Source organism: Lepeophtheirus salmonis, chromosome 14, assembly GCF_016086655.4.
Source record: "Lepeophtheirus salmonis chromosome 14, UVic_Lsal_1.4, whole genome shotgun sequence".
Classification (NCBI taxonomy): domain Eukaryota; kingdom Metazoa; phylum Arthropoda; class Copepoda; order Siphonostomatoida; family Caligidae; genus Lepeophtheirus; species Lepeophtheirus salmonis.
The window spans coordinates 10,569,276-10,596,497 of NC_052144.2; the positions used below are offsets into that span (position 1 = coordinate 10,569,276).

General features: G+C 31.0%; 1 protein-coding gene across 2 annotated transcripts in view; it reads left to right on the forward strand.

Annotated features, from left to right (window-relative positions):
- LOC121129488 (lachesin) overlaps window positions 1–27,222 on the forward strand; it is a 250,939-nt gene that overhangs the window by 186,550 nt on the left and 37,167 nt on the right. For both annotated transcript variants that reach the window (XM_040725213.2, XM_071893404.1), the window contains one exon: window positions 19,682–19,809. In XM_040725213.2, coding sequence (XP_040581147.2) covers window positions 19,682–19,809 — 128 coding nt within the window. The remainder of the gene's footprint in view (window positions 1–19,681; window positions 19,810–27,222) is intronic.

Here is a 27,222-nt window from a genome sequence, read left to right on the forward strand (position 1 = left end):
CAATAGTTTTAGTTAATAAAAACTCCAGTTCAGGAAGCGACTACAAAAGTCACCCTCCCTATTCTAGGACATATTTTATACAGCTCTACTCATGCCCCATTACTTACCTAAATATATGTAGAACCAACACATTATACAGCTATATTGTATCAAAATTCAATGTTTAATTTTAACCCTTTGCATTTATTTGAATGCATAGCTTAGAGGCATATACCTACAAATCTATATTAATATATGAAAAAATCATATATCAAATCTTTATTTTACATAAGATCATAAGTTGTTGAAATTGAAAATGGGTTCTTTGATGTTTTAAATATTGATAATATTTTATAACAATTTATATTTATTTGATTTTAAAATCAATGGATGAACATAAATATTTTGTCTTTGAGATTCCTTAAAACCCAACTATAAAAACTATGTACCTCATAACAGAAAAAACTAATTCAATAAATATCAATTTAAAGAGGTTTGAGACCTACAAACATAAATCAGATATTAGAAGCAAAAAAATATTAATATATATATTACTCGTAAAATGATTTAGTAATTGGAAAAAATATCAATTAATATGTTTGATTTATATTAGGGTGGCCCTATAAAATCAATGTTTTACTTTGACTTGTTTCGTCCTTGCATTTTGTTCACTTCATAAAAAAACTTTGCTATTGGAATTATTTTACATTTAAATAATATTTAATGATAGCCCTAGCTTCTTAATGTTTTGCCAAATACAAGGGTTGGCAGAAGTATCCGGACAATATTTTCAAATCAGTTTAAATAATAGTAGATAGGATTTTAAGACAAATTTCTAATATATTAAAGTTAAATTGATCAATTAGCTGTTTTATCATTCATTTTGATCAATATCGTCATTGATCACCAACTGTAAACGGGACATAAAGATTGAACAGGCCCTTTTCACATCTTTCTGATTAAGACAGGACATGTTTCTCTTCAAAGAGATCTTCAGGGATCTCAAGAAGCTATGGGGATATTTGTTTACCTTCCTTCTCAACTCTGACCACAACTATAAATCACATGGGTTAAGGCCAGGGCTGTTGAAAGGCCACCCATAAGCATTGATAACGACTTGCAACTAGCTGTCGAGGTAATACATGACAGTTATAATAGCATGGCAAATCATTGAGTCTTAAATCTTCACGAACCTTGTATATGGAGTGTATATGTCTTCCAGTCATGTCATCATGACATTCTGAAGAAGGTCCAAGTACACTGACGAGGTCAACTTGAGATTGTTGTTCAAAATGTGTGCCAGCATGATCACTTCGGACAAGCCAAACACTGTCTGTTCTTTGCCAGCCAGCGGGTTTTCTTTAAGTTGTAGACAGCGTTCAATTTGAAGTTAGACTCATTACTTAATAGCTTTATGAGGGGTGGATTTGATTTACAAATCTTGGGACTTTATTATATCTTTGCAATTTGATGCCCTTCATCTTCGTTGTAAAAAGTTGACGCCTTGTATACCTTACATTAAAAAAATGGTGGCATCACGTGACCTTCTGAGATTATGCCTCTAAGCAACATGAGGGTTGTCAGAACTTTGTCTGCTTTACTCTTGGTCCATCAAATGGACTGAGCTAGCCGTTTTTTATTTTGTAGGTTGATTTTTTTATCTTAGCAAGGTTTAAGAAGCTGTCAATCTCAAAATTGTCTCGTCGATTCAGATTACAACAATAGCACTCTGTTTTTTCCACGATTATGGATTAAATAATGCTTCAATCATTGCCATTTTTTAACTGTATTCAAACACTGCTGGTCAGTTGCACAAACATCGTCATACATGTACATACATAACTGTTGCAGACACTCAAAGTCGGTCTTAAACAAAAGCCGTGCCCTGTAAAAAGTGATCCATCAATTGGTGCACACTTCTGTTCTCGCTAGAGGTATAATTTTTAACTTATTCGACGTTTTATTTGTGTGGTATAATAAAATCGTACACAAAGTCTGCTAAATTTACTATTCTAGTAAAAGTTAGTAAAAGAACACAAGTACCATGAAGGTTTTTCAAATGCTACAATTTTTATTTTTTCAGTTAAAGGTAATCGAGGAAGTGAAAATATAAACATAGAATTTTAAAGTATTCAATAAGATCCACCCTAATATATATAGGTATATAAGCAATTAACAAAAAACATATATGTAATACACTCATTACTGACAGTTTTGTCCCTTTTAAAAAAAACTAGGAAAAACAGAAAAATCCTATAAAAAAGAATTTTCTTCAAAGAAAAATGAAAACCAATTATAATTTACTCGCCTACCCTTCTTTATGTTCCTTTTCTTACTAAACAACTTTAAAAGAAGGGGGGAGTTTGTAGCTATAACTGAAAATTTTATTTTCACAATATTTCATTTTAACTCTATAATTCAAGGTTAATTTTTAAAATAAATTAAGTTCATTAAAAATTATCATATAGTGTTTGTTGAATATGTATATTATACCTGGTAATCCATTGAAATCTAAAACTGACTAATTTAATAATCAATGAAGGTTGAGTGATAAAAATTAATTCATATTTTAATATATTAAACCATAAACAATTATTGACAAATCAAAACAAACCTATGGTCTGTAGAGATTTGGGGGTGCATACCAATCTGTTCAGATAGCTTTAAAAAAAATTGGCGGAAAGAGCCTTAGTTAGGTAGTAGGAAAGATCAATTTTTTGCCAAATTGTTTTTTTTTTTTGCAAAAATCTTTTAACAAACAAATTAAAATCATGGTGGGATATTTCAAAAAAGTTAAATAACTTCAAAAAACCTTTTATAGACGGGCAAATTTTATTTTTTTATCCAATTTCTTAGTGCTGAGGTCTTTGAATAAAACACAGGCAATGACTTTGCACGTCCCTAACAAAGTTTAAATGCAAGCTTACGATACTATTTTTTGTTTTGTTTTTCTAAGAGCAGTTTGATAAGATGCAATTTGATGGCAAATGTCCACTCCCTTCTTTGCAAGATTATAATCTATCACGACTGTTGGCTTCTTTATAATATCAACGAATTGATTTATCTTGCCTCTAATCACCAATTACATCAGGGTTCGAGAATTGAGGCAACCATGACTAAGTTCCATTTATCTTTTCAATTGAAGCCTTTTACTCCTTGTCTGTTCTGTTTTGACAACATTGCTCCCCACTTGAATTTCCCCTTCGTTACTTCTTTAGGAGTGAATTTCCTGTCCTTGCTCAGGGTTCTGCAGTAATAGGTTTTATTTGCTAGAAGGTTTTCAACCATTGTCAATGTTTAGTAAAGGTTATCACCATATATGGTACGACTGCAACCAAGAATATTAGTTGGCAGTTCTATAACTCTGGTTTCCACATGACCAAATGAAGGTATATTGACAAATTTCCTAGTACATACCTGTACATCCATGAAAGTGAATTTGGAGCACATGATTTATACAATTTTATCCATATTGATGTAATTTACATGAGTTGTACTACTTGAAATTCAATCTTCCTCAGAAGTGAATGATAGATTTGTCAATGGAGTATAAAGTTTCTGATACTTTTAAATCAATGCATCTAGCAAAGGTTTCACTTTCAATAATCTATCTCAAGTTACATTCAAAGCATCATCCGAAAAGTGCAGAAATTTAAATAGCAGTTGGAATCTGTCGATCTTCATGCGTGATAAAATGTCATCGTAATTGTAACCTTTTTTGACCAACATCACTGAATTTCAGGTATACTGATCATTTCCATACAAATAACGATACCTAGAAAACTTTTCATTTTACACGGTAAGTTTGCTTACAAGTATTAATTAGTTAACTTTTAGTCAAAGTACTTTTAGTTATACCTTCCATAAATATCTATTAGTTTCTATCTCCATCATTTCAACTATATTATAAGTCACTATCAACATTGAGCCGTGACCACAAGTGGCCACTTCGTAATAGAATAGAGTACTAAGCTTTACATTATGAAATGCCAACCAAGGGACATGTTATTTTATTCATGCAATTCCAATACATACAAAAATTTATGCACCGCACTATCTCTCACCTCAATTGCGTTACGAGTACTAATATGGTGGAACCTAGGATCTCCTGCAACGCAGTAAATACGTACCTAGTATTATATAAGTTATTGGGTCTATTTAAGAGAATTTTGTAAATTAATCCTTTTTCGGATTTTTCGCTAAAATTCGATATATAATTTTTAATTTGACCTTTAACCCACCCTTCCGAGACCCATCTATGAATCCTTAACATAAGAATATTTATAACATTAAAATGATTTTCATCGCTTCAGCCTTAATACATATTTATATTGAGTAGTGTTGGATCGGTCTAAAAAAGTGGAGTCCGATATTCCAGTCCTAGTAAAATTTGTCAGTCTTAGGACCGGTCCTTATTGGTATTTTACAGTAATTAAAACTGAAATGACGTAGTTACTAATTATGTCATTTCAGTTGTTCAACTAAACATTTTTTGAGAGACAAGATACATGAAGTTGATAGTAGAAGGTGTGTGACTAGAATTTATTATAATATGTTCAAGCAATCATTAAATATTTTCGTCGTCTATATATTATTCAATCCTAGCAATGATGAAGAAAATAAAAACATAACTAGGACCGTAGTACTGAAGGACTGCCTTATCGTTCCTTAGGACCGTTCAACAGTAAAAAAGATCGGACCAGTATAAAAAAGACTCAAGGTGGAGTGATTAGTCCTAGGACCGATTTAACACAAAGATATTACAGTTTTTTTTTCTATATAATTGGTGATAAATCTGTAGTACTCAAGTCTGAAATCTCGGAATTAACTTGGATTCGAAAACACAAGTACTCAGCATGGAATCAACACGTTGATCTTTGCCATTGAATATGATTATTCTGAAAGAATAAAACCTCAGTCAGATTTTGTTCAGTTGGGTTTCGGATTATGAACACATTTCTAACATAAATAGTACAGGAAATCCAGAGTATGACTATGATTTGAGTAAAATAATAAGTTGAGCATAGAAAAATTTTTAAGCAAAACGACTATTGGTACACCATAATTAAATATATCAACATTTGCTCTTATGCACTTTTATAGAAAAAATATTTCTTAGTTATATGGCCTAAAATATATGTATTTTTTGTATCTTATTCAAATTGAATACGACATATTTTAAAAGTCTTTTTTTTTTAAATAAAAGTTGAACAAAATTTAACATACGAGAATGTAATATTTATAGAGGTCTAAGAAATAAGAGCTATGTCAGTGAGTTAAAAAATAAGAAAATTAAAGTTACTATATATATATATGTAATTTTCTTTCAAAACATAGCACTTAATTTTAATGTTTGTTTCGTTATCAAAATAACAACAAGGCTAATAATAATCTTTCAATGAGTTTACTAATATTTCTTACTACATGCACTATCTTTATTAATTAAAAAGTTTCAATATAATTTTTACTGTTCTTAATCAGATTATAATTTATATCCTACATAATTTAATTATAATTATTATGTTATAAACATACCTAGATAATAATTCTCTTTGATGTTGACCTAACATATAATTTTTTTTACGATAAAAATTCAATGCTGTTTTTTTTTCTTTCATTCACTCAAAGAAAATATTTTTTTCACTTTGAAAAATAAAACCATACTGAAGTTTGAAATTGAATGAAGCACCATCGTCATATAAATATTTTATTTTTAAATTGAGTACCTACATTTTAAACTCAGGACCCCTTAATCAAGTTTAAATATCTTTACCGACTTATAAATTTCTACTAAAAATAAAGAAAAATGAGATTTTCGAGAGCCAAAACTTGTGTGGGTGGTCCAAGTGACTTTTGTCGGCTATACAAATGCTTATCAAACCATGTTACATGAACAACCCTTCAGTGGATGCAGAGGGAATGAGGCACTTGTTATAAGAAAATGTCATTCAAAATACATGGTTTTCATATTTAAAATAGGTCACCTAATATCATTTTAATTTTTTATTAAAGATCATTTAAAGTTTTGAATAACATTCTGTGAAAGATATATATTAGGCTTTTTGAAAATGTTTGTGATGCTTGGAGATTTTGATATTTTCTCAGATATTAGGCAATGTAAAAAGTTTGGGATCCAGTGGACTATATATGCTAAGAAGCTATACATTTTTATCATTTACATAAAATTATTATGTACAGTATTGATCTTATCTAGTCGTACACATTTTATTACTTTCAATCCGGAATGTAATTGGTGCAAAATCACGGAGGAAGAAAACAAGACATCTTATCTCTGAACAAAGCAACCTGAAACAGTTGGAACAAACAAACAAGATTCTAAATTTTCTCAAGGCCAACAAAAATTTGGGCAAAGTTTTGCTATTTTCTGGTGGAAAAATAGTCACTGTTGATGTCACTCTGAATAACAAATACATTACAACGGAACATCCATGTCTCAGCTTAGGTGAGACACATCTTCAGAACAAGAGAAAAGAGCGGGAACCATGGTCTTGGGCGTTGTGGAGTGTACCCTTTTAATTTTTGTGAAGAGGAAGGAGTGGTTTAATGCATATGCAACCTCGAACCTCTGGACACAAAGTGCTACCATGGGCCAAAGAAAAGTTGGGAGCAAATATTTTTTTCTCCTTTTTTCAGGAGTGTCTAGTCTCTAGAGGCTTCCATCAAGAAGGAGTGGACCAAGCTCGAGTTTTACTACATTGTCAAGGTCTGCAAGGAGCTATTGCCTGCTATTGAGGCAATTGTTTTAGCAAAGGGCTTAACTACTTTGTAAAAGTTCTGGAAAGCAATATTTTCAGACAGATAATGTTGTTATATAAATATCCTAAAAAACCTCTTGTTGAAATTTTACTCTTGAAAAATTGAAGAAAATAAATTATGTACCCTAGAATTAATCAACCCTGTATATATCCGTCCTTTTATTTTAAGGATGTGTCCAAATCCGGTACAAAAGCGGTGAATTAGTAAAATAAAGTCTTGGAAAAACTGCGAAGGCCCAAATATCTAATTTTTCGAGGTAGACTCCATCGACTTCAATAATGGCCTTGATGATCCATTGGAAAGCCAGACAGATAGTAATAATGTAACTGGGTTTCATGGGTTTTAAATACTCATCAACGGAAGCCTTGAGGGCTTTCACATTCAGTACCTTTATTGCAGGTTTTACCCTCGACATGCAGCCAGAATGGCATGTTGGTCTCCAGGACTAGCTTTTGCAGTATGTACTGGTGCACCACCTTGCTGAAGCTTATCTAAATGCCATAAATATCATAATTTATGGCGTTCTGGAGGTTCTAATTAATGGAGATTGAGTACTGGAAATTAATTTATACATGGATAAATATAAACAATTAGTTACGAAGCAAAATTAACCTGAGGTCTCCATGTTACCTTCAATTAGAGAAAATGACATTTGAATTTGATCAACGAATTTCCATTCGGGCACTCCAAAGAGTTGGGGGGTCTCCAGGACCAACGTCTACGCTGTTAGTAAGTCCAAAACGTTGGAGAGCAAGAAGGGCACTATCAATAAGGCCAAAATGGATCAAAGAAGTAAAAGAAAATAGCCCAGGCTAATCCTGTCAAGTCCCTGTGGCCCAATGTAAGAGCTCTATGGGTTTCACAGCAGGCCGTTTTGATAGCTGGAAAGAGTATTGTGAGGGTGAAGAGGCCACTCTTCGCACCAGCAATGAAAGAGATCCGGCTTCTTCGTTGCAAGACACTTTTGAACAATTTCCTTGACTTTTTTGGCCCCCTACAGCCCTGATCCCAACCCTCTCGGCTACACCTGTTGGGAAGGCCTGCAGTGTCTGTTATTAAAACAACAAGGCCCTCAAAGCCACTGTTAGCCAGCATTGAGTTGCTATGACAGAGGACTTCATCGCAGCGGGTGCCAGGCCTTCCGCTACCACCTGGAAGCCATTATTAGGGGGTTACATTAATGGTTAATAGGGCTCAGGCACACATCTATTTATTGCATTAATAAATTTGAAATTCTATAGTTAATTAATAAATTATGTCTTGTTGAAGTTTAAAATTCAATGTGTTTTGATTTTAATGGACCACGCGGTTTAGCAGCAAATTCAATTTATTGTCTTTTTATGATGTCATTTCTCTATTGAGTGTGTTATTTTTTTTGGACAGGGGTGTCAACACACACAGTTTTTAGCTGATGAGAGTAACTATCCATTTCTATCATATGTTTTTGCAAATCCTCCTTTCTATAAGTGTCCAGCTTTCAGCTACGTACATAGTAGGTATAAATTAACTAAAAATAAAATTATGTTTTGAGAAAAAAAAATATTATTTTTTTGTATACTTCAGTAGTTTTTTACTACTGCAGTCAGATGCATACAATAGAAAAATACATTACCTAGGAATAATATAACTATTTATTTTCTATGTATTTAAATAAGTAGTTTTTTTTGTCATTTAAATAACATAACTAGCTCCAAGGTATATTTTTATAGTATAAATAATATTTTCTTATAAACGTATTATGAATGGATACATTCTGTCCTTAAACGTAGAGTATAAAAATTTTCTTATGTACGAATGTATATTATTATTGTTCAAGAAAGCCTTTTAATCATAATCATAATAAATGTAAGAAATTAAATAACAATAAAAGAAATATCATGAATATATAAGGTTAGACAAAAGCGAGAGATCCTTTATATATACATATATATATATTCATTTGAAAACATTCCAAACAAATTTTTTTAAAGTTCATATAATTGATTCATGCATTTGTCCTCAAAGTTATTCATACACTTGTTAATTTTTTTGATGAAAACAATACATTTTTGTCAAGTTTGTTTATGAATATTTGGAGATAAATACACAACTCAAGGAACTTTTTTTAATTCATAGGTATTTTATTGATGGATAACCAAAAAATGTCATGTTCAAAATTATTGATACATGTGGCAATAATATAAATTAAAATGTGCCAAACACGTTGATCTTTGTCTTAAATTTCTTTCAAGATATCTAAATAGAATAAATATCTCTTCTAATGGCCAATATAAAACAAAATAAGAAATAGAATCTTTGCAGGCGAGTATAAATAGTGTAATACTCGTTTCATCACGCTCAATTTTTGGTTATCATGGTCAAGATGAAGGAGCTCATTGAGGATCTGCGTCAGAGTCTTGTGAATATCTAGAGTAAAGGAAATGGCTACAAGGCCATTTCAAAAGAGTATGATATCCCTGTGGCAACCGTCTAAAGCTTAATTAACAAGCATAAGAGGATCAACACTATTAAAAACTTCAATCACCCGGACAACAACTAAGACTAAAATGGAAACGCTTGACCAGGCAGGGAGGAAGGTTTCACAGTCCACCATCGAGCAAGTCTTTCACAGAGGAGGTTTCCATGGATGTAGACCAGTGACGACACTGATGCCCAGGAAAAAACATCTAGACGCTAGCAAAAGTTAAAAAAGTTGGAAATTGAAAATCACAAAAGTTAATAAAGGTGTGAATGCCGATTCCGATGCGATTCTTGTAAAAATTCCCGATGCCAAGTTGTAAATAATATTTAAAAATACCCTTTTCCTGTAAATTTTTAAGATTTACATGTTATAAAATTGCTTCCTTATTTAAAGTAAATATGATTTACTCGGTAAGGAATAACCGCCAAGGAATGATTTCAAAGAGCTTCACTTTGATTTGTATCATAGATGAAAATAATATGATAATAGAAGAGGTTATTCAACGTAATATTTTTTTAAAGTTATTTTATTATAATTTAATTAGACTAGGGATAATAATTTAAAATATCTTTGGAGACATTATTTTAAGTAAATTAAGGGTCAAACTCGAATTGAGAGTGTTGTTCAATTTGAAATTATGGCTTCCAGAAAAATGTGAATATCTCGTAAAGTTTATGATCTACTAGATATTAAATTTAAATTAAAGCATAGCAGGGGAGAGGGGGCTGGAGGGAATGTATTTTTGAAATATTACTGCTTTGAAAGAAAAAAAATCAATGAAAAAGCAAGGAGGAAAAAGGTGCTTTGAAAGAAAAAAAATCAATGAAAAAGCAAGGAGGAAAAAAGGTCGTTCAATCAAATTAAGCAGCAGAAGAAGAAAAAAACCTACAAACCAAGACCCCCTCCCTCCAAAATATATATTTATTTATCCTGTGGACGCCCCTGCATAGTGATTTATAAGAATATACTGTGTTCATAATAAATAGTTTACTGTTACAAAAAAAATTTGAGACAGTTTCAAAAATATTGATTAAATTCACATTGCTTCGATAATTATCATACATAATCAGTCATTATGATATATTTTTTTGTAATTTTGTTCACGGCAATACTACATGAACCCATTTGAATAGTTTCCAAAAAAAGATTTTCACATCTACTTGATTTTGACAAAAAAAATCTGTTGATTTTTTTTTTTTTTTTTTTTTTGAAGCTCATATAGTTTTAAAGATTTAATAGAATAATTTAATAACGAACATGTCTACAAATCATATACATCTTCTTCAATGTAAATTCTAATTATTCTGGCGATAGGTAAATTAATTAACCGATTTTGTATTGGAGAACCAGGAAACCCCTTCAGATTTTCTTATAAATATAATGATCGTATTTAAACTCTTATAGATAAACTATATCCCAGAATTGTTAATAACTTCCCTAAATAATTATTGCATGTATGGGTTAAGTCTGTTCAACTTATTGTATGTACTTACATGATTTGAGTTAAGATTTACGTTAGTCTAATTGATTTCTATCTCAAGAATTTAATTTAGCTATTAGTACGAAAGGAAAAAAGGAATTTTGGTATTTTATTTAAATTAGCTTCTAAACAGAAGCTACTAGAGGACCAAAATTATAAAAACGATTTTAAGGGGGGGTAAGCATGTTTAAACTCGAAAAACCTCCACTCTCAAAGGGAGCTAAAACTGGGCGTTGTCTCACTATTGATTCTCAGACTATCCAAATAAATATAGCTCCAAAAAATGATGTTAATTACGACCCAAACCTGATTTCATAAATAGTCAATAGTTTCTACCTGAATAGGGGTTCATATTTTTCAGAGCTGTTATCATTATTCTTTTATTCTTAAATAGATAACTTATAAGTCTAAAGTATTCTTTAGAGCGTGAAAAATGAAGAGTAAGACAGATGAGTTCTTGCAGAGTTATAAGTTTAAAATAAAGGAACGACATTTGAGTATTTACAGCCAATACAAATATGGAATGGAGTGTGTGTTTATCTCCTTCATCTTAAAGCTGCTCACAGCTAATTTAATGAAACGTCATGACAGCTATGATGATCGTATACCAAACATTCTTCAAACTGTCAGGTTTTCATTTTCAAGTATGATGATGATTATAATTTAAAGCACTTGAGCAATGGTAAAAAGGTATACATATAATGGGTGGTTCATCTAAACGTTCGCAAGCTGAGAAAAAAAGGTCTAATGCTACTGTGACTTTATTTTTCACTGATTATATTCTTAAAACTTCACAGAAATCAACATTATAAAATAAATTTCACATTCAATCCATAAAATTGCTGATAGCGTTCAGAATGTCCCCTGAAACGTCCCACTGCCTTATTAACAGTTCCACTGGGTAAAGTCCGGAATTATTTTCTTATCTTAGTCCTCAAGAATCTTTTGGTGCTGTGGGGACATTTATTGGAAACTCGTCAGACATTGCACTAGAAAAAATAGTCAAAGGGTTCCATTCTGGTGAATTAGGAGGCCAAGAAAGAATTAACATCAGATTCAGGGCAAGACTTTGGTGCACAAAACACTAATTTCGACCATGGTATTGACCTTCAGGCCCTGCCTAAAAATGAAGGGATGTATAACGTGACCCTCTCTGCTAACAATGCCAGAAACAATAGTATACTGTAGGTACTTGTCCTTCATCTTCCTAGGGACTTATAAGCATTTTTTCCCCCTACTACGTATTCTTCCTTGAGTTATGCTTCTGGATTTGACCGAAATTTTTTACATCTGAGAAGAACCAAACAAGACTGTTCTCGGGAGGCTTCTGTTTTAGCTTGATCAAAGCCTTGGTTTGGGTGATAGTTTTTCCTTCTTTGACGGTGTTAGAAGCAGTCTCTTACAACGTGCATAGCTGTAGTACCGTAGATCTTCATTCATGACACTATGGACTGTTGAACAGAATGTTACGTTAATGATGTTAGCCATTACATTCATCGATTGGCTGGGATTCTTTTTTTTTAATCAACAAAGCAGGACTTTGGGATAATTTGCCCGCTTCCAGGTGGCAAGGCTTCTGGGAAATTATTGTCAATGGGTCCTCATCATCCTGCTCGACATGTTTTTGAATTTTGGACGAATCGAGTTCTGCGCCTGACCGCTTTAGTAAAAAACACTTAGTCTATTTTACCATTTAGATTGGAGAAAATACAAAAAAAAAGGCACTCCATTTTTGTTCCTGATTAAAAGAAGATGTTATCGTAAGGAAGAATAATGAACAAATGACGTGGTAGAGTTATATTCGTATCTATTAAAACCTGTTTCTAGGGATATAGGATGGACCCATAAAGAATTGCAAACGTTTCAAAGAACTAACCTTTATTCATATGAAACATATTGTATAAAAAAAATATTACTATGCAATTGAAGGAGAAAGCACCATCTTTCGATGAAATGAAAAATGTTGACATCTATCCTTTTCTGTAAAATAATTTCCATTTATAATTATTCAGAAAAATCTATCTTTATTCTTATAATAATACATATATTTTGTATGTAGGCATTGTATGTGTATCTATCCAAGTGCACATATATTTATATTATATAGGCTTAGTTTGCAAAAATAAACATTATATTAAAAAAAGTTAAATTATGTATAAATAATTTAACATTGATGCATTAATAGGTAATTTATGTATATTTTTTATTTTTCATAAAAAGGCCATTTTCTGATAAAGAAAATTAATGTGTGTTTTTGACTGATAAGTAAGTTTAGCAACTGCTCAATCCTTTTTAGTATGCAGACTTTGAAAAAAAATCAAATTTACATACAGACATAATTAGAAGGAAGAAGAAGTTGCACTACTTTCTAAAATAAAGAAGGAAAGAAAAGAAAACCAGCATCTGGTGTTAGTTTTTTCTCTTCCCTTTTTAGTGTCACATTGCAATAAAAGAGATTTTTACTCTTTAAAAAAAAAAAAAAAAAAAAAAAAAAGCTTACATATGTGCAACTCGGTAATTGACAATAAGTTATTTAATGGATAACATGTCGTCTATTTTATTTTGTGAGATAATAACATATTTTTTCTAATTACTTTACTTTATGTATCAACTCACTTACTCATCAGTAGGTAGTGGTGTGCCTAGCCTTATTTGTTCGGTCCAGTTCAGTATTAAGACGGGCTCTATACGTAATTAGAAATGTGGACTTTTGAGACTGTTGGTCCTTGAAACTATTCCTAAAAAAATCGTTGCTTTATTAAGCCAAATAAGATATATGATATTTTACTTTATAGAAAATTTGTAAAGTTTTTGCAAAAAATACTTCTGTTTTCATTATAGTGCAATATAATATAAAAATACGGAGTGGGTTCCTAAAACTTGCCGAACCATGGTTAAATTACGAAAAAGGTAATTTTTATTCAATCAAGAAAGGACAACACCATACTAATTTGTGATATGTTTTAATATTATATTTAGCATTGTTTTTTACCAAATATGTCCTCCTTTACAAGAAATAACAGTCTTTATACGCTGGTGGACAGATTGGCAGCTCTTGGCGATGTAAGCCATGTCCATGGCGTACCTCGCTGTCATAATGGGAGCTCATAGCGAATTTGATGAGAGTTGTGGTAGGCACTTTTATCAAAGAAGCATCAAAGAGGGTTGGGATAGGACAAGAGGAAGCCCACATTGAGGCAGGAAAGAAATCATCCATCTTGCTGCTGTATAAGTTTTTGCTATATTGATTTTTGGATGTAGTAGGGAGTCCAGATGGGGACGCCAACGGTCTCAACAGCCTTCTTGGCACTGAAATCGGAGCGGAGGAGATCGCACACCTGTTGCATTTAGAGACATGAGATACAAACACAAATTATTTATATTAGTTTCTGCGGTCGTTTAATTGTGAAATGAAACCTCGTGATAAAAAATTACGCGATAAAATCCAAATTAAATGCTACTATAAGTTCCCCCCCCCCCTCCATTCCATTGTTTGATAGTTGCATAATTAATCATATAATCACGTCACTGGGCATCAAATTTACCTTCGTTAAGTATCGAACTGTTGGCAGGACTGCAATTCTTGGTCTTAAATAAGGACTGACCCAACACTACTTATCAATGCTATACATACATATTTTTGAATCTTAATCAAAACATGTCTCACGATGGAGAAAAACTAATAATAGTTCATGTTTGTAGTGGATGTTACAACGATATAAATATAGCAGAATCCTGTAAGAAGAGAAACAAATAAAAGAAAGCTTTGATCTTGCTAAATTAAAAATCAAATTAGTAACACAAATAAAATATATTCAGATAACTAATGTAGGTACAAGATGTAGAACTTTTTAAACAGAATAACATATTATATTTTGTTATAAAATTCTTGTACACTCCGGAATCAAAGTCATGAATGACCAGAGGCGTCTGCAAGATTATATTTGGTGAGAGAGGGGAAAGGGGGGTGGAGGATTAGTTTTTAATTAGAAAAAATATTCAAAAATACAAAGATATTTGCAAAAACTAAACTTTTTGGAAAAAAAATTTCAAAAATCAAATTTCAAACAATAAATATTTTGGGGAAAAAATTAAAAATCCCACTGTTATTCAGACAAAATGAAATTTTTAGAAAAAAAATCCAAAATACAGAGAACTTTACAAAAAAATAATTTTGTAGGAAAAAATTTCAAATTTTAAATTTTTTGGGAAAAATATTTTAAAATAGTTAAAACGTCCATTGTTTTTTCCGGAAAATTAAATATTTTTGAAATAAAATTCAAAAAACCATTGTTATTCACAGCAAATTATTTTTTTTGGAAAAAATTTCAAGTTTTTAATATTAAATTTTGTGAAAAAAAAATTGAAATAATAAATATTTTCCTCTGTTCCATAACTTTCGCAAATGATCTTTTTTTAAGAAAAAAAAAATTCACGTAAAATTTTTTCATCTTGTACAAAAAAAATATTAATTTGGGAGAGGGATACAGCCCCCTCCGGCCAAGCACCTGCGGACGCCCCTGATGAACCTGCATTTTTGTATAAAGTATTTCCCTATTGTTCATTATGCATTGTTTATGCATTGAAAAATACCTGTTTGCTACACTATAACTTTTTGTCCTCCAGGGTTGTCGAGTCTACATGAATATTACTCTATTTTATCTTAATTAAAAAAGTTAATTTTGCAAAGGAAATAAATAGTTACAATCGTCATGAGGGAAAATGACAGAATATGATAAAGTGACGTTGTATATGTTATCATAAAAAGACCAGAAAAAGAATACTAAGCAACCATAAAATCTACTCAAACTTAGAGAACCATTTATGTTTTTATATCTCTGATTCTCCCTATTTTGAAAAGTCAAACGTATTAAGGAACTACAATCACTATTTTATAGATGTTTAAGATGTATTTAATGAGAAACAATCCCACTTGTATCACTGCTAAGCTGAGTGTGGCTCTTTATTAAATCAAAAAGGCACATAATATAGAAATTACAAAAATACTTCTTTCCTTTGGAATAAAATTAGAAATATCCCAGTGACGTCTAACGTAGGAGAAAAGATATTTATATTTATTTATTTTCTTCTGAAGCTCAACGGGTTATATTAATAAGGAAAAGAAAAGGGGAGTATTTACTGGGTTGATCTTATCCAGTGCAAGACATTTTATTTTTTTCAACTTTTCAGGAGTAAAATTTAAACACGAGGTCTTTTAAGGACATTTATTTCACGAAATTATCTGAAAATAGTATTTGGCACTAATTCTATTTGAGACTCAACTCTAATAACTGCCTCATAACCAATCCTAAGTTCCTTGCGGACCTTGACTAGTTAGTCAGACGTGAGTTTTGTACTCTCCTTCTTGATGGAAACCTCTAGAGAATGGGCACTCGCTTGAGAAGTAGCACACTCCTCCAGACGTACATAGATAAAGTATTCCAAGGGGGTTTTTCGGCTGGAGAGGAGGGCGGCCACTTGTTGAGGACTCAAAGTCGGAAATTTGACTCACAGGAAGACCTGGGTCTTAGTGGTGATTCGACACGGATATACATCTTGAATGAAATAAGTTGTCCCCGAACTTTTCTCTGGCCATATGTAGACCTTTCTTATCCCGAAATTCGGTGTAAGCGTCTGTATTGAGCCGCTCCTTCCTCTCGACAAAAATGAGAGGACAGACTCCATTATACCCAAGACCATGGTTCCGGATATATTTTTTGTTCTTAAGACATGTATCACTGAAACGGGGCGTTATCAGGATTTTCGGTTGTGATATGGTAGTTGTTTTGCTTATTTACAGTGGCATCAGAAAAGAGGAAAACTTTGCCCAAATTTTGGATGGCCTTGAGAAAAATTAAAAATTCTTCTTTGCACTGTTATAACCGTCTCAGTTTGCTCTGTTCAGATATCAGATATCTTGTTTTCCTTCTCTTTGATGTTTGGTGTTTCTGGTGATAATCTCAGAGAAGCTCCCAGGAATGGAAGTACAAGAAACCCAACCACTGACGCTGCAGTCAAAGCCTTTAAAGAGATGTTGTATATCTTCATGGTATAGATGACCGTGTACGTCAATGTCATCAGATCCACCGAGTTAAAAAGCATCAAAAAGACTAGTGGTATTTTGCTACAATCCCAAAAAGTACCACTCCTTATAGCAGAGATGGTGAATAAGTGAACCATCAGTTCAGTTCAAATTTTCTTGGTAAACTCTTGGCTTCACCAATCACCAGCTCTGAATCCCTTGGATTAAATTATCTGGTGGCAAGTAGAGTTCCAGACCTACAGAAACCAACAATTATAAGTTAGGGCCTTAAAAGGCAATGTCAATTAGTAGTGGGATTCCCTGCCAAAGGCCTACATCAAAAGCACCTGCAAAAAATTCCGCTCTAGATGAAGCCGTTATTGCCGCCTACAGCGGTCATATTCTTGATTAATTATTCTTGATATACTTACTATCAATGATAATAATAAAATTGTTTTGAAAATTAAATGTATACAATCATTTTTAAGTTAATTCAATTTGTTCTCAGAACTTTTGCACGACCTGGTATATTAATAAATAAAAATTTGTGTGTCAGTCTATTACCAAGGCCTATGACAGTTTTTTCGAAATTTTTAAACCGATAACTCCTAGAAATCCTGGTGCTGCTCTCTCAAAAGTCTTTCAAAGTTACTAGCATTTATGTATATTTTTTTTAGTATAAAATTTTTGACAAATTCCACTTTTTTTCAATTTTCGTGCTTGCATATATCATTTGTAGTCTTATTAAGAAATTCATGTTCCCCAAGCTATAGTCAAAATATAAATCAAATAACAAAAAAAATATACATTGCTTTTAGTGGATAAATCAAAATGAAATCATTCTTTAGATCTGATAAAGAAGAAGAAAGATAGTCTTAGCTTTAAAGCCTGAGTCGAAGACTAATAAGATGATAGACTATTCATTATTTTGGAGGAAGTGCAGAGTGTTTATGAACTTAATAACCTTGGCTAGTTTATATGGTAAAACATTGGAAGAGAGGACCTGTTTCTTCTGTTACCAATCACTGGAGATATCCCAACATTTTTTGTTTGAGTTTACTCATCTAATTAGTATAATGGACCAAGTGATTGATATTTTTTTTCAAGCTTAAGTTAAGACATGAGCATACAGATTTTTTTTATTTGTTTTTCACCCCATATCAAAAGAAACTTAATTATCCTTGTCCGTGCCAGTTTTGAGTCCCAAAAACACCTGAACGTTATACCCAGGGAAGAGTCATGGTGAGTGGGTAACAAACCCGTTTGCTATTTATGGCATTTATAACAACCACAAGTGTTTTTATCTTATTTAGAGGTCCACGCCACAGACCATCATTTCAACCTTGCTCTTCAACACCCACACCACGATGTTTTCAGAAACAAAAAGCAGGGGGGTAGACAGAATTAGTTGTATGGTACTTAATAGTGCCATGCAAGAGCAAAAGGAGAAGAGCAAAGCGTTAGGCACTCTGCATTGGGTGCGACAACATCAATTTTTACTTTAAAGAAAAAGAAAAGAAAAATTTATAGACAAAACAAGGGAACAGAAAGAGTTAACTCTTGCTTGTCTGTTTAGTAAATGGCATTACTTAATTTAAGAGGAGCCCAGGTAGCTGAAGTATATATATTTCAAAATTACTTTAATTTATGTATCCAAAGGAAGTTAAATTTTTGAAGTCAGAAGAAAAAAATTGCTTGAGTGAAAAGAATATATGAAGCCACTAAACAAGGTAACCAACTTATGCATGTTCTTAATATAAGGGGGCTCCATGATAAATATGCACAAAAATACACATAAATAAGGAGCCAATAGTATATAAAAATGTATAATAAACACAAATAAATATAAATAGATAAATATCTTTAGAAAGGAGATGAACCCTAAAAAAACCTATAGATGCAATTAAAAAATACTACAGGAAAAGGGTTCAAAGGAGCAATGTCTATGGGATTATATATATTAGAATAGAGTTAGCATTGGCATAATTTTAAATTTTCCATTCCATTTGCATTCATTTTCCATTTTCTTGATGGGCTTCGAGAAAGGGAAGATGCTTTGGAGTGTATATTAACACATAGCAAAAAGTAAATTTTATAAGGGGTCAAGTACAGTGTACTTGACGGGTACCGATAACTTTGAAGAGTTCTAGGGCTGGATCCACTTTCAGACAACGCCTTAAATCCGAGCTGTTGTTCTTGAAGTTGGTGCAGGATAGTATTAGTAGATTTGAAGACTCCTTATCCGCATTAGACCCATCTGAAATTTGATAAAAGACAATTTTGTTGTAAAGAGTGGAAAGGGGTTCCCGAACAGTTTAGAATCAACATTGGAGTCCAACGAATATGGGGGTAATGGGCGTGCTCTAAAGGAGGGAAAGGATATGGCATATTAAAGGGGGTAGATGAGGTTAGGATTTACAGTAGGGGTTATTTTGTATATTTTGGTGATTATAAAACCAACTACTCTGGCACATTCAGGGAATTTTGGGGCTGGGGCGTAAGCCTGGGTGCGGAGGGAGATAATTTTTATTATTATTACTATTACTCGCGTTGGAAAAATGAAGAGATAATATAGGAGGAGATTCATAGCTAGGTTTCTTCATCTTTTTCTTGTTCTTCAAATGGTCTAATGAAACATTTGACATAGTGTCACTATGTTCCAAGTCATGGGAAACATAGCCCTTACTATGTAGTGTTTGTCCATGCTAGTTCTTAGTTGACTCTTAATTAATAGCCAACCATTAATACAATAAAGTTACCCCTCAAGTACATGCGTAGCTTAGGTAATCCAATGAGGGTCTTGAGGAATATTCATTCTGGAGAAGGATTTTTCTCTTACATACTCGTCACTACTCGACCGGTATTGATCATTTATTTTTTTTAATTATTAATATTCATTTGTATACTTCCTTAAATAGTTACAACAAATTAGCAACTAATTATTATGTTTATTCTTTTACAGAGCCTCACACAGAGATACTTGGAGGACCTGACATGTTCATTAATAAAGGAAGTACCATTAATCTCACATGTGTATCTAAATTTAGCCCAGCACCCCCTCCGGATGTTATCTGGTATCACAATGATGAGGTAAGTTTTCTTTTGACCATTATTTATTATTGGTAATTTATAGTCTTTGAGAGTTATACATACATACATAAGTAATTTTGTTTCCAAATTGTAAAAGTCAAATAGCTTATAATAATTAATCCTTAATTTATTGTTATGAGTTAAAGATGACAAAAATAATAATTTATTGCTAATGGAGCCCATTGCCATATTTGAGTCAATCATATAAAATTTTATGAAAGGAAAAGATATAACCAATTTTCTTAATTTAATTGTGAGCCCAGATATTGGTTGGAGGTTTTGTATTTCCTTGAGTAGAATTTGAAGTGGTTTTTGTTTGGAACGAAAATGATGAATACGCAGGTGGTCCACTTCCTTCTTTACTTGGGGCAACTCATAGAATTTTGTGGTTGAATGATTGGTTTTCGAATTTAACTCGACAATAGACGTAATACATAAGAACATGGGAAAGAGGTATTTCTTTAAAACCCATGGAAATTCGTTAAGCATGGAAGGATGGATAATAACGTTATTTCGATTCATGATGTAAAATGTGATGATATTTTCTTAAAAGTGAAGTATTTTTTCCAATCCTTTGCAAAGCAGCAACAAACTGTATGTTGACTCCTTCCCTTATGAAAATGAATTCATTTAAAAAAGTATCAAACGAAGCCATCATGGTTTGTGGAAAATATCTCCGTATTCTAAGTTTGAAGAACGATTGCACAATCCATATAATGAATCCCCCCACAAAAAAATCCAATCGTGGGAATTTCACTGTCCTATTTTATGTGGCTATGGGCTATATAATATTTAATGATAATTGCAAAGACTGTGATAAGGTGTTTAATTCTGTTGCTCATGATTTTACTGAGTGTCCTTTTTTGGTGTTACTGAGGAAGTTTGTTGAATGGAACTTAGATTTAGAAGGTCATATAAACACCGCACTTAACGATCAGTAATCAGGTTTGGCTTACTTCACTCTATGCTAAAATTCATACTTATTACGGCTGCATAACGATACATAGCTTTTCAATTGAAAATACCTCAGGACGATAAATTGCCGTTCAATTAAGCGCTGGATATCATATATTTATTTTTCGGAGAACTCAATTAAAAACATAAAAAATTTGAATCACATTATCAAGATATTTAATAGACATAAAAATAGGAAAATCTTAGATACTTAGTTTTAGATTTCTGACTTTTTTGAGTCGTTTTTGTTTCTCTTTGTTAATCTTATTTTTTTTATGCTTATTTATTTTATAGATTTTTAGTGTACTTTTGTAACTAGAGAGCTCTATGTTTTTCGGAACTAATTTTAAACTATAATGTTTATTTATATTTTCACAAAATGTAATTTTCCAATTTATTATGATGTACTTTCTTATTTAATATATATTGTAAAATAAAGACTTAAAAAAAAAGAATGTAAATAAATCAGGTTATTTACTATATAAATTGTTTTGTTTTTTTTGTTTTGTTTTTTTCAAAAATATATATGAGATATATACTACATGTCAAATCGTACAAAAATGGCAATTTTCTACCCCACTACCTCTGAAAATAATGAATTGTGTAACACATGTAAATAATAGACCTACGACATTACTCTATATCTACGTTCGGTACGAACAGCGGTCCATTCTCCACGGTATAATAGTAAAAAGTTTTACTTTAATGAAATTAATGTAGTTTTTCAAATTTTTCGATATTCTATTCGTTAAACATTTATTTTCTGAACAAATAAATTCAATTTTTGTCAACTGGGATATATTTTATTATTTTGTATGTCATTATCTCTTTTTTATATAAACAAATACATAAATTATTTGTAATATAAAAGGTGAATTAAAAACTTACCTGATCTATCAATAAAAAAAATTATAATAACCAAAATTTTATCATATCAAAATATTTAATATGTGATTACATATTAAATATCTGTACCACCCCGGGGATAAAAACGAATCGAACCCTAAGAGTCAAATTGAACCGAACCGCGGTACATCCTCGTGAAGTATCACACCTAGTAAATATATAATTACATTTTTTAGCAATCACATTATTGGGCACCAACATATACGTAAAATTCTTTAATTTTGCAGTTTTACTAAAACTTTTAACTTTAAATTTCAGAAAGTGTAAGTCTGTGGTTAAATTTTCAGCAAAGTATTTATGTAAAGTAAAAATATGTAACAAAAATTATTTTCACGATTTTTTTTGTTTTTGTAATAGCCCTTTTTGTGGAAGTTATCTTTATATGATGTTTTATTTTAAATGGAACCAAATTTATTCGTGAGAAGATTCTTAATTTTTAAAAAGTACAAGAATGAGCCTTAAATGTGATATGTGATGCCCAATTATGTTGGTCCTTGCTGTATTGTCATGTCATATGTTAGTTGTATCCTTTTCAAATAATTCCAGGACAATATTGTCTTACTTTTCAATTGACGAGAATCCATTCATCAAATCAAAAAAATACTTGAACTACCAAAATACACAAATCAATCTTTATAAATCATTTTATAAAATTTAAAATAGCTCAAAGGGAGAATACATATATATTGTCCATGGCCGATGCCTGGGGTATGTATGCCATCCATGGAACATAAGAGTCAGAAAACGAGGATGCTAGCTGGAAGTTTTAGAATACTTATGAAGTGACTTTAAAATTGAAATGAAGGGCTATTGAAATATGAAATAATACAAAATGCATTCGATGAAAAACGAATCAAATTATGGTTTTTTTTATTTTTTGAGGGGAAAATAAAATAGCTCATAACTTATTTACAAAAAAATTAACATCATATAAAAGTCAAAAAATTCAAAAACAAAGATTCAATAAAATCCCAAAGAAAAATTCTAGCTTAACGTTCGCTTAAAAATCCAAAAAATTAACCCCCCTCCATTGTTGTTTTTTTGTCCAAAAACAGAGAAATGATTTTTTATAAGGATGTTTTTTTTTTTTAATATTGCAAAGACATGATTTGACATAATATTTTATTTAATGAAACTAATAGAAAATTAGCTCTAAAATGTTTAAAACTATAATTTATGAAAATCAGTTAACTGCATTATTTTCTAATATAAAAAAAAACCATTTTTAATACATTTTCATAATTTGAATCAAATAACTCCATCAATAACTATACTAGAGAATTAAAACTAAGGCCATTAGATTTGATATCATGCAGTGCTTCTAAATTGATGTATTTTATTCAAATCGATTAATTGAAACTGGATTTATTTTGGAGAAAGAAAAAAACTTTAAGACCTTTGAAAATTGCCAAAAATAATTATATAAATAACTACTCATCTACGATTTGAACTGCTTATAAAAGTGTAACACTCCCAATTTGTCCGTCGAAGTTTGATGAAGACTTTAAGAGTGTCTGCTCCAAATATTTTACTTAAAAAACGCTATCAAAGCTCCCACCCAACGAAGACGTAATAAATAGGTAGTCATAATGTTATTATGGAACACCTTTCATCAATTTGAAGGAGAAGTGGTTTCGATACCAAATGGCAATGTAATCCCTATAAGTGAAAATAACCGTCGGATGAAAGACAGTTTTTCTTTTGTAAAAATGAGAGGGAAAATACAGAACATCTATTCTATTATTGCTAATGCATTACTTACGTAAGGACTGTAATAAATGCATTGGTCTGTGATGAGTAGTGAATTAAGCCAAAAAATCCGATTGGCAGGTGCCTAACAATAAAAGACCAAGGATGGATTTAAGATCGAAGCAATCTTCGTGAAAGTGCTGGAAGAGCTATTGAAGATGTACCTAAGAATTTTTGGTGTTTTTGACGAGAGAGGAGCAACGGGCGGCTTGGAATTGTAAAGGAATAATAATGTTTACCAGCATTTTTTTAGAACTGCCTCAAGATCATCTCTCTCTCTCTTTTTAAATTTGTTTTTCTGTTATTGTATTCTTATTCTTTGAAGATAGATGAGTTATTATATGATTAGTTATTGTTAATAATATATGAATAATAATTTAATGGATTTTTTAGATCGGTAATGGTTGAATATACCATGTAAAATAGATGGTTAATGTGATGAAATAACTAAAATTATTATTATATAAAAAAAAATTATGCTACACTATTAAAAAACAAGATATGTTGCTAATTATATGTGTCATTTTTCTATAAAATAACTAATTCTCTTAAATCTCTCAAACAAAAGTTATTGACACAAAAATGAAAAAATCCCCGAGTATTAAAACACCAAAGTTCCCTTGTTCAGTCTGTGGACAATGTGATATATATATATTTTGAATATTGAGTTTTCGTTAATGGCAAGCTATAAAATATCGTTTTAAGAATGCAAATAACATATATAGTAATATGTTGATGTTTAAACTTATACGTATATAATATTAAAGGGATATCTAAACTGACTGATACTGAATCAAAAATAAATCAACATATATTTTTATATAATGTTGTTTTTTTTAATATCAAAGGTATGAAGTCAAGTGTTCAGAATTTATATTATGAAATGAAAGCAATTGAAGATCAAAAGTCGATAGTACCTTCCTTCATTCTAATATAATGCATTGAACAGAAAAATAAATTTGTATGTCAATAAATCAAACTAAAAAGGGTATCTATGTAGTATTGATCTATTCAATAAATAGTTTAACGAATATATCACAAATTATAGAAGGAGGACATATCATAACCTAAATTTGAAGCTCTTTTAGGAGTTTGTGGAAGAATATAAAAAACAATTTTCAGGTTGCCAACAGCAGAAACATTCATGCTACAAAATGCCCAGGATTAACAACCAAATATGTATATACAGGGTTACGAGTATATATTTTTAATTCTGTTTGTTACATATATTTCACGCAAGCTCGATCTAAATTTGTTTGCGGAGCACCTTCACATACTGCAAAGTCTGTGTAATAGGGATGCCAGTCCACTTTCCAGCACTTGTGGAGACAGGAAATGTGGTCCCTTTCTTCCCCGGATCTCAACGTAATGGACTTTTCCATTTAATCCTTTCTGGAGAGGAGGTTAGTGTGACTTCCTACACAGCATCAACAACTTGAAAGCTGTCATAGTGTATGCATGGGATATCTTGTCCGAGGAGACCATCTTTATCAGCGTACGAATAATAATAAACTCAAGGCTAACATATAGCTGTGAAAACTTGTAGCTCAAAGCGACATTGTGCTCCTCACTATATACCAAAAAATGTTTACTTGGTTGATACTTGCTACACAAAATATATTTTAAAAATTGGTAATAATATCAAACTAATTATAAACTATTCAACAAAGTTTCACTTTTAAATATAATCATTAATGAGCTAGAGAAATATGAGTTTATTTGCATTTAACTTACTAATTACATTTTTTTGAATTAGTTTTTTCAAGCATATTAGGTAAAAAAAAATGCATTTTATCCGACAGAATTGTGAGTTTTAGAGGATTTTATGAGTTTTAAGTATAAAATACTTTATACTTTAAACATGAATCTAAATATAAACTAATTTTAAATGTTTTTGCAAAACTATTCAATCATTCGAAAAAGCAATAAAATTTGGTTTTTATAGTGAACTTCTTTGTGTTTTATATGGGAATGAGTAAATCCTTGATTTTTTATTTGTTTAGAACAAAAAAAAACTTATTTAAATCAGAAGTAACGATTCTTTTGTATTTTTGTAAAAACTTTTTATTTCTTGAGGATTTATTTTAGCTGTCATATTGAACAGAATGTCATTTTATTAAATGAAAAATAACATGAGGAGGATAAACTAACATATTTACTAACATACTTATGGATCGTTTATCCATAAAATATGTTATCCCTCCAAAAAAAAAAATGTTCTACTTAGGATTATATATAGTCATAGTTTTTACGCTCTTCCGAATGCCCATTCTAGTTTAAACTAGTGTTAATATCATTTATCTCAGTTATTACTATACCTTTAGGTAGTCTGTCTTGATTTCTCATCCACAGATTCTTGCCACTTCATAGTTGATAAAACTCTCTATAAATCTGTAACTGAAATGAATGATATTTTCTTTGATGATTGAAGAATGTAAATGAACAAGAAAGATAAATAAACTAAATAAATATATATATGGAAATATATAAGAAATGTCCCTGAAAAAAGAACCTTAATGCACATTGTATTTAATTTAATTTCAAACATATTATTTTACATATGAATGCTTAGTTATTCAATATCCTTCAAGTCATAATCAATTATGTTTATTGACGAATAAAAATATGTAATCATTGGAATCAATCAATCATTGGCAGATGCAAAGAGTTGATAAATACATTTTTAATTTTTTATTTAAAATTCCAATATCTAAAAAACCTATTTATCATCATCTAAAATAATACATCAATTCTATTTATTGTTCCTTGTAAGAATTAAACATGTACACTGAGTCTATGCATATAAGATCAATCAATAAACAAATTGTATTACGATTTAATTTACAAAATTATATAATTAATCAATGTATTGTAATCTAAATTAAGTATATATTACATATTTTGTAGTATATCCGTAAAATTTCTTGTGCGCCGCAAACTGCCCTTAAACTAACCAAAATTGATCCTCCTATAAATGAATGAGAAATTGACTGATTTTATTTTAAAGAGAGCAATATCAAGGCCAATATACGCCTCATAAGTCAAATAGAAGGTTTAAACAATAGCTAGAGTTCTTGGGTATCTAGACTCATCCCACAAATTTGAATACAAATGCTTTAATTAACTCAAATATGTTTATTAAATATTGGGCTGTGCGTATTTATGAAGTAGACTATTTATTGGAATTTATATTTAATGTTGACACTCAACAAATTTACAAAATATTCTAAAAAATAAGTCAAAGTTGTACATAATTTCATATTCATTTCAAATTTGGCCCATATCAATCAATTTGTCATCACATTTTAGATCCTGGTTTCGTTATACTTGGATAAGCCTCTTATACGGTCCCCATGAACGACGTTCCTCGCTTCTACATTGACATTCTTTGATATATATCATCTTCATGGGCTGGGACATATTGAAGATAATGTCATATCATTGTGGAGATAACTTATGGGATCTACAAAGATTTTACGATCTCGCTACGAAAATCCTAATAGTATAAGAGGCAAATTTGGTTCAAAAGACGCAAATAATGTAGTTCATGGCTTGGAGTCTGTGGAAAACGCTTCCCTGAAAAATTTCATTCATTTCCACTGACTTTGATTTCTACAAATTTTACTTAAGAAGAAATTATTTTACTCGATGACAACAATTTTGTTCGTTATCCAGTACCAAAACAGTATTAAACCATGCATTTTTTAGGGGAAATATATTTTTATTTTGCTATATATTATTTTTAAAAAATAATGTTAAAATATGTTCCTTTTTAAATTTTTCTTACGAAATCAGAAATACAAA